The sequence below is a fragment of the Piliocolobus tephrosceles genome, chromosome 4 (assembly GCF_002776525.5).
Source record: "Piliocolobus tephrosceles isolate RC106 chromosome 4, ASM277652v3, whole genome shotgun sequence".
In the NCBI taxonomy this organism is placed as follows: Eukaryota; Metazoa; Chordata; class Mammalia; order Primates; family Cercopithecidae; genus Piliocolobus; species Piliocolobus tephrosceles.
In genome coordinates, this window is record NC_045437.1 from 176,789,460 (window position 1) to 176,797,373 (window position 7,914).

The 7,914-nt window shown below is 45.1% G+C and overlaps 1 protein-coding gene across 2 annotated transcripts in view; it reads left to right on the plus strand.

The window, feature by feature from the left end:
- Nucleotides 1-7,914, plus strand: part of MCC (MCC regulator of WNT signaling pathway) — a 469,138-nt gene that overhangs the window by 415,541 nt on the left and 45,683 nt on the right. For both annotated transcript variants that reach the window (XM_023197695.2, XM_023197703.1), the window contains 2 exons: nucleotides 4,691-4,831; nucleotides 7,363-7,466. In XM_023197695.2, the coding sequence (XP_023053463.1) occupies nucleotides 4,691-4,831; nucleotides 7,363-7,466 (245 nt within the window). The remainder of the gene's footprint in view (nucleotides 1-4,690; nucleotides 4,832-7,362; nucleotides 7,467-7,914) is intronic.

Below are 7,914 nucleotides of genomic sequence, written 5' to 3' on the forward strand. Positions count from 1 at the left end.
TTTTTTTTTTTTTGTATTTTTTTAGTAGAGACGGGGTTTCACTGTGTTAGCCGGGATGGTCTCGATCTCCTGATCTCGTGATCCACCCGCCTCGGCCTCCCAAAGTGCTGGGATTACAGGCTTGAGCCACCGCGCCCGGCCCATTTTAAATTCTTAATACTGTTAATCAAGGGCCTCCGCTTTTTTAGTTTCACACTGGACCTTGCAAATTACATAGTAAGTCCTGGGAGCAGCCCCTACAGAATGGCAAGTAGGTCACAGGTGACTGCCAAGCATGCAGGCCTGTGCTGCAGAGAACCACAGAAGGAAGTTCTGGAATGTTGAGTCAGCATCTCAGGGGCACTTGGAGCTACTGGAACCAGCAAAGGCTATCTGGTAGGGCCGTTCCTGGCGTGGACCAGGCATGCTGGTCTATCTGTCCTTGCTCTTCCTGATGGTTGCCTAATTTTGTTTATGCTTTTTGCAGATGTGCTCAGTCTTGGGTCCCTACATCCTATCCTAACTGCCCTACCTAGAGTAATTTTACTGTATACCCCGTTATATGGGTTCTTTTCAAGTCTTTCAAAAGAGGTGGTTTCAGTTTGCCCTTTTGCCTGTTGGCAAAGACTGTCTTATGTGTCATGCCAGTGATGAGGGAGTTGCTAACAAAGCAAAGGAGAAGGACCAGGGCCAAACCATGGAAACCACATGGCCTCAGAATTGGTTCTGCAGTGGCAGAATGGACTGTTGAGTCACATCTGAGTGTGGTGTGGCTGCCTTGACCTACTAATCTTTAGTGGAAGAGCATTGTAAGAATTTGAAAGGCTTATGAGCTAACCAGGAAGAAATAGGGATACCCTTCCCCATCCACCATTGCTTAATTCCATTCCTCTTGTGTATGGCAAACCAGAATAAATTGAATTATCATGTTAGTCCTCCCTGATTTGAAGCTGTTTAATATAGTTCTTGAGAACTAAGGTAATTGACAATCTAGGTCATTTAAAATCTTGAAATTAAATGGTTTCCTTATTAAATCCAGAATACTTAAGAGTGATAATCCTGATGATTACTTAGTGGCAGTAAAGAAGCAGTCTTTTCACTATCACTGGCCTGGGAGTGCTTAAAAATTGAATCAGATATGCCCTTTGCAATTTAATGAAGTCAGATGCCTTCAGGGGGACCTCAATTTAGTGAGGATCTCCTCTCTACAGATTCTGGGATTTAACAAGTTGGATTTGTGGCTGAACTTGAATAGGGGAGTTGCTTTCTACTCAGTTATATACACCCAGGAGAGACCAAAGAAGGGAGAAATCTTTAGCTGGTAGCTCATGTTATTGTGGTGTTTAACAGCTTACAAAGGGCTCTCACAGACAGCCGCTTAATCCTCAACCTGTGAGGGTAGAGTAGTCCTGTTTTGCAAATGAGAAAACAAAGACTTTGAAGTCACAAGTTGAGTGACTTGCTTTAAATCCAGACCTATTAAGTAGCTGAGATGGAATTCCAAGTGTTACCCATTGACCTCACCTCTGTTGTCATCTCTGTGATCCTAGCTGCTGCGGGAACCTGGGGCTGCTTAGAAATAAGCTACCAGTATATCCTGATGTCTGCTATTTTAACGACCTACCTCAAAGTTGGAGGCCTATTACTCTCAAAGTATGTTAGTCTTTAACTTCATGATTGCAAGGGGAGGGGTGACATCCGTACCCACCGAAATGTCTTCCTTCTTTAACAAATCTGTGTTAAACATCTACTATATGCTAGGCTACATGGCATGCAAAGCAAAGTAAAACAGATAGGGTCCCTGCTCTCATGGAGCTTATATTCTGTTAGGGAAAATAGACCAAGGAGAAAACAAATAAGATGATAAGAAAGATCCAAGAAGGAAATAAATAGGACACCAGCAGAAGCTGAAAGAGGGTTGATTTTTCGATGGGTAGTCAGGGAAGGTGTCTGAAGAAGGGAGGCTTACATTGAGATGGATTACAAAAAAAAAAAAAAAGCAGCCATATGGCAAACTGATATTCTTATGGCCACTTAACAACCATGAGGCCTGAAAGAGGAACTGTCCAAAGGCCAATGGGACTGAAATGGAGTAAGGGGAAGAAGCTACACGAGATGAGGTGACAAAGCAGGGGCTGGCTCAGATGTGGATTTTGATGCCATGGACACATTTTACTCTTTATTTTAAGTATAATTGGAAGTCATTAAAGAGTTTTCAAATATGGAAGAACAAGATCTGATTGACACTACGGAAGCTCACCTGGGTGTGGAAAATGGGAAGGGTGGGATAAGAGTGGAAGCAGCATGATCTTTGCGGTGCACGAGGTTAGCTGTGGCAGGATGGGGCCAGGGGCTTCACGCACGGCATGTGCGGTGCTGAAAGCAGTGGAAACTGCAGCCGGGTTCCACTTGGATGAGAGAAAGGGATGGTCTCAAAAAAGATTCTCAGGGGTCTAGTGCAGGGGTGGCCAATCTTTTGGCTTCCTGGACCACATTGGAAGAAGAGGAATGTCTCGGGCCGAACATAAAGTCCACTGGCGGTAATGATAGCTGATGAACTAAAAAAAAATTGCAAAAATATCTCATAATGTTTTAAGAAAGTTTACAAATTTGTGTTGGCCGCATGCAGCCTACAGGTTGGACAAGCTTGGTCTGGCATGTAGTGTTGGGTAGATGGTGTTGGCATTTACTGAGATGGAGAAGATAAGGGAGGATGAGGTGCAGGGAAAATCAAGAATCCCACTTTGGAATGTTACATTGGAGGTAGCAATGTGACAGCAAAGGGAAGTGCCAGGAAGGCAGCTGGGTATGTGAACCTGGCCCTCAGAGGCAAGCTCTGGGCTAGAGAAAGTTGGGAGCCAGTGGATCTTACCTGCCTAATAAAGTCATGGGACTGGAAAGAAATTGCCCCTAGGGTGGGAGTGTCGATAGCAGAGGGGACCCCAGGACAGCCCCAAGAGAATGCCAAGCCTTCCCAATTTTATAGAGAATGAGCATCTAGCAAAGGCAACTGAGAGGAAGTAGCTGCTGGGGCAGGAAGAAAACCAGCAGAGACCCACCCTGGCTTAAGTGAGGGGAGCTCTTTAAGAAGGGAAGAGTAACAGGTCAGTGAGGTGTTGCCTGAGAAGGGCCCTGAGATGGGCTTGGCCACATGGAGGTCTATGAGTTGGGTAAAGGCTTTATCTAATTAGCAGGGATGGACTATAGACTGGAGCACGTTGAAAAGTAAATGGCCGGCGCGGTGGCTCAAGCCTGTAATCCCAGCACTTTGGGAGGCCGAGACGGGTGGATCATGAGGTCAGGAGATCGAGACCATCCTGGCTAACACGGTGAAACCCTGTCTCTACTAAAAAAATATAAAAAAACTAGCGGGGCGTGGTGGTGGGCGCCTGTAGTCCCAGCTACTCGGGAGGCTGAGGCAGGAGAATGGCATAAACCTAGGAGGTGGAGCTTGCAGTGAGCTGAGATCCGGCCACTGCACTCCAGCCTGGGCGACAGAGCGAGACTCCGTCTCAAAAAATAAGAAAAGTAAATGAGAGGGGGAAATGGGGACTCTTTTCAAGAAGTCTTAACGTGAACAGGGCAGAAAAGCATTCTTATAGCACCTTACCTTCAAATGACCTTGGAGTGGCCAGAGCCTGGCAGTGATCTTAGTTCTTCTACACTTACCAGGTGTCTCCTATGTTGGCAAGTGTCTCCATATTCTGCTCTAAGGCGTGAGTCTAAGATTTTTCCTTGAAGCTAATGGCTTCCAAACCCCTTAACATTTCAAGTCACTTGCAGTTTGTGTGTGTGAAGCTCTTTCTCTTTAAGACTTAGTGATCAGAGCACTACAAATAGATGTGTCCCATGGAAAATGAATTGTGGCATCAAGAGCATCTGTGCCCTGAGATGGAAAATGGAGAAGCTGAAGGATTATATTATTCATTTGTTTGCTGACTTTGCCACAAACTCATTTGCCCTGAATCTACAGTTCTGAATCTTGTAAAACTTCAAGTTCCCAATGCTTATCCTACCACTAGTTAGAGCTGCTAGACTATGTAACCCGAAAGGAACTTTGGGTACAATCCACAGCTCCTGGTCCATTTCCCACTTAAAGGCTGCTGGGGCAGTTCCTATTCACTCACTGATTCATCCTTTGGTTCTCTCTGTAGTTTGTGATTATGAGGATGGGATCTGGTTCAAATCCCAGGGCAAGATACTTCAAGTTCTGGGCCTCCATCTCCTCATCTGAAATGGGAATAACAATACTTAATTGAAAGGGCTACTGGGAGAATCACTAAAGCAAAGGCTTAACAGATAGCCGTGACTGCTGTGATGCTGCTTTTCATCCCTGCATGTGGAGGGTGACTTATCTAAGCCCACCAGGCGTTCCACATGATAGGGGCCTGGAGGTTGCACAGCTGTCTTCTTTCCTTGGAATATCTCCAGAGCCTAGCACTGTGCCCTGCTCATGCTAGACCCAGCGTGAGCGTGGCAATGGCTGGGGGTCTTACTGTTAACCAGGGGGCTTATTTTTTATTTGTAATTCACACAGAGTTTAGCGATACTTTTATGTAGAGTTGCTTCTTTGACAAAATACTGTGTCAGCTACTAATCTGACAAGCCCACATCCTAGCATGCTTTTCTGGCCTGAACATAAATGAGACAACTGAAATCTTGGCAAATTAATTGTAACCCTAGTGTGAAACTGATTTTTGTTCCTTTGTAGCCGGATTGAGCACCTCAAATCCCAAAATGATCTCCTGACCATAACCCTGGAGGAATGTAAAAGCAATGCCGAGAGGATGAGCATGCTGGTGGGAAAATACGAATCCAACGCCACGGCGCTGAGGCTGGCCTTGCAGTACAGGTAGGAAAACAGCACAAGGCACACACTGGGATGTTTGGAGCTACTTCAGGGTAGAAACGCATCCAGAGTAACCTCCAGAATCAAAGCAGGAAACAGGCTTCTAGAAGGCATATCTGGTGGTTTGGACAGCAGATAGCTAAGAGTAATGAATATGATGTTAGTAAACAGGCATATTCATCTTAAATATTATTTCATTTGGGTACTAGCACTCAAAATATCGATTTTTTGGTGTGTTACGTGTTCATTTGTTCTTGCAGATTTTTATTCATATTCATATGTAATTTACATTGCTATAAATCTAGTGCATTCTATTTCTTTGTCGTAGGTGTAAAATGTTGCTTTTAATAGCCCCTATTTATTCCTGTAACCCCTCCATCAAGTTTTTATGTTGTTAATTTACTCACTTTTCTAAAGGACATTTAGACTTTTAATATTAAAAATAATTCTATGATGAATAATTTAATGAAGATAAGATCTTCATTCTTTTGAATATTTTCCTCTGGATAAAATCCGGCAGCAGGAACTGTAGGTCAAAGGATATGAATATTTTCCTGGCTCTTCAGACATGCTGCTGATTTTTTGTCATGAGAACAAGCCAGTTTAAATAACTACAATTCACTCATTGGTGAGCAAGTTGTAATTTGAATGGACCGCTTTTTTTTTGCCTCATCACTTTGAAATGTATCTGTTTACTGCTTGTTTAAAGCTGCAGAACTGTCCTTATTATCATCATCATAGGTTTCCTTTATTAGCATTTTACCACTTAAGCGTATTTGCCAAGGCCTCAGAGTAGTTGACTATATCGTACACTTAGCATCCTCTAAAAGTTTGGTATTGTTTTAAGAAACATTCTTGTTTATTCAGGAAATAATCAAAGCAAAATAAATGAGACCAAAGCTACAAAGCAGTCATTCTGGTTTACAGGCAGCAAAGCAAGCAGATAACCCATCTGTGATAACCCTTGAAGCTGGCTGCTGTCCGCCCACAATCTGCCTTTGAGCAGAAAGGTCTTTCTCCACATTAGTACAACTTCATGGATAAGGAAGAGTCCTCACATGTCTGCAATATGAACTGCCTTTGAAACCAGGAACCGGAAGCACCGAGGTCTAGCATTTCAGCTGTTTGTCTTAACTGTTAGTAAAGGACAGTGAAATATAGGCAATCAAAACAAATTGTTGACTAAATGAGGCAACACATCCCCTGTTCAGCTTAAAGAAGCTAGATGGTTACTTTCTTAAAGAGGAGATGTTGCTGCTGTAGGTATGTTATCTGGGCCCCTGAGGACGCTGTGCACACGTTCCACCTCTTGTGTGGACGTGGGCCACGTGGGTCTCAGGCTACACGGAAGGAACTGTTCTTTGATATTTTACCTTGTTTGCCCAGTGGATGATGGGCACAAAGAAGAGTGACTGTGTTTCCTCTTCCTAGAAATCCAAACTCAAACTCTTGTCAGAGATTTTGTGAAGGCCTAAGAATGTTTCGTGAGACATTTTAAGCACTTCTAGTTTTATGAGAATCCGATAGAACTTTTCTGTGATGATGGAACTGTTCTCTACATGCACCGCCCAATATGGTAACCACTAGCCATGTATGGCTACTGAGCATATGAAGTATGGCTACTGCAATGGAGGAATGGACTTTTTCATTTTATTTAACTCAAAATGTTTTCAATTTAAGTAGCTATTTGTGGCTAGTAGATACTATATTGAATAGTGCAGGTCTGGGTCAAAACCATCTCCTTGTGGGATGTTATATTAGTTACCTATTGTTGTATGACTAATCACTTACTGCATCACAATTTCAAGGATCAGGAACCTGGGGTGGCTTAGTAGGTGGTCCTGGCTTAGGGTCTCTTGTGAGATTCTGGTCAGGCTGTCAGCCAGGACTGTACCATCTGAGCTCAGCGGGAGCTTGGAGGGTCTGCTCTAAGAAGGCTCTCTCACATGGCTGTTGGCCGGAGGTCATTACTCCCCAAGTGGACCTCTCCACAGGGCTGCCTGAGAGTCTTCAAGGCACGACAGCTGGCCTGCTCCAGGGAGGATGGTCCGAGAGAGAGTGAAGTGAGAGAGAACGACCAAGATGGAAGTCAGGGTTTCTTAGTCAGCTATTTTGGAAGTGACCTACTGTCGCTTTGGTCACACAGACCAACCCTGGTACAGTGCGAGTGGGGGACCGCACAAGGGTGTGGACACCAGGGTGTGGGCTCAGCGAGACTGTCTACAGCGGCCTACCACAAGGGAGTCACGTGGTCCTTTCAGCTGGTCACTGAAGGGATGACACACTTGCCTCTCCCACCTTTATTGTTTCTGTTGTATTTTTCCAGAACCAAGTTAAAAGTTTAAAAATAAAAAGGCCAAATGAAAGAGCAAGCCACTGGCCTTGACCTGGGAATATTCATGGGTGGTTTCCTTGCCTGTGTGGAGAGTGAGGCCGAGACAGCACCTGAGCTGCCTCCTGCGCAGGAACCCGCGCCACATTGAAGGTGTCGGCTGTTCCCTGCCAGGGCTGAGGCCGCGTGTGCTTTGTTTCAGCGAGCAGTGCATCGAAGCCTATGAGCTCCTCCTGGCGCTGGCGGAGAGCGAGCAGAGCCTCATCCTGGGGCAGTTCCGAGCGGCAGGCGTGGGGTCCTCCCCTGGTAAGTGTGTCCGGAGTCCCTCTTCCTCCTCTTGTCTCCCTGCCTCCTTTGCTCCTGCCCCTGTCTCGGCGGCTGGCATTGAATCATCTCCTGACAACACAAAATTTGGTTGTCAAGTGTGTTTTTCGTTTTTCCTCATGACTGAGTGGGTAAATTGTTTATGTTGAATGCAGCAAGAACTAGAGTGGAAACAGAATAGCAGACAAGTTAAAACAAACAAGCCTTCTTAGGAGCTGCATTCTCCCGGGCTGGCAGTGGGGCCAGATGGAGCTGGGGCCGCATCAGCGATGAAAGGGGCCGGCATGTCCACAGCTGCCTCTCTGATGCCTGTTGTCAAGGCGCATGCTGCTGCCACATGGCCTTCACCTCGTCTCGTTTCATTGGCTGAGCTTCTCCAAATTTATCTCTTTGAGTAGTAGTTGTTTTTTTTTTTTTTTTTTTTTTTTTT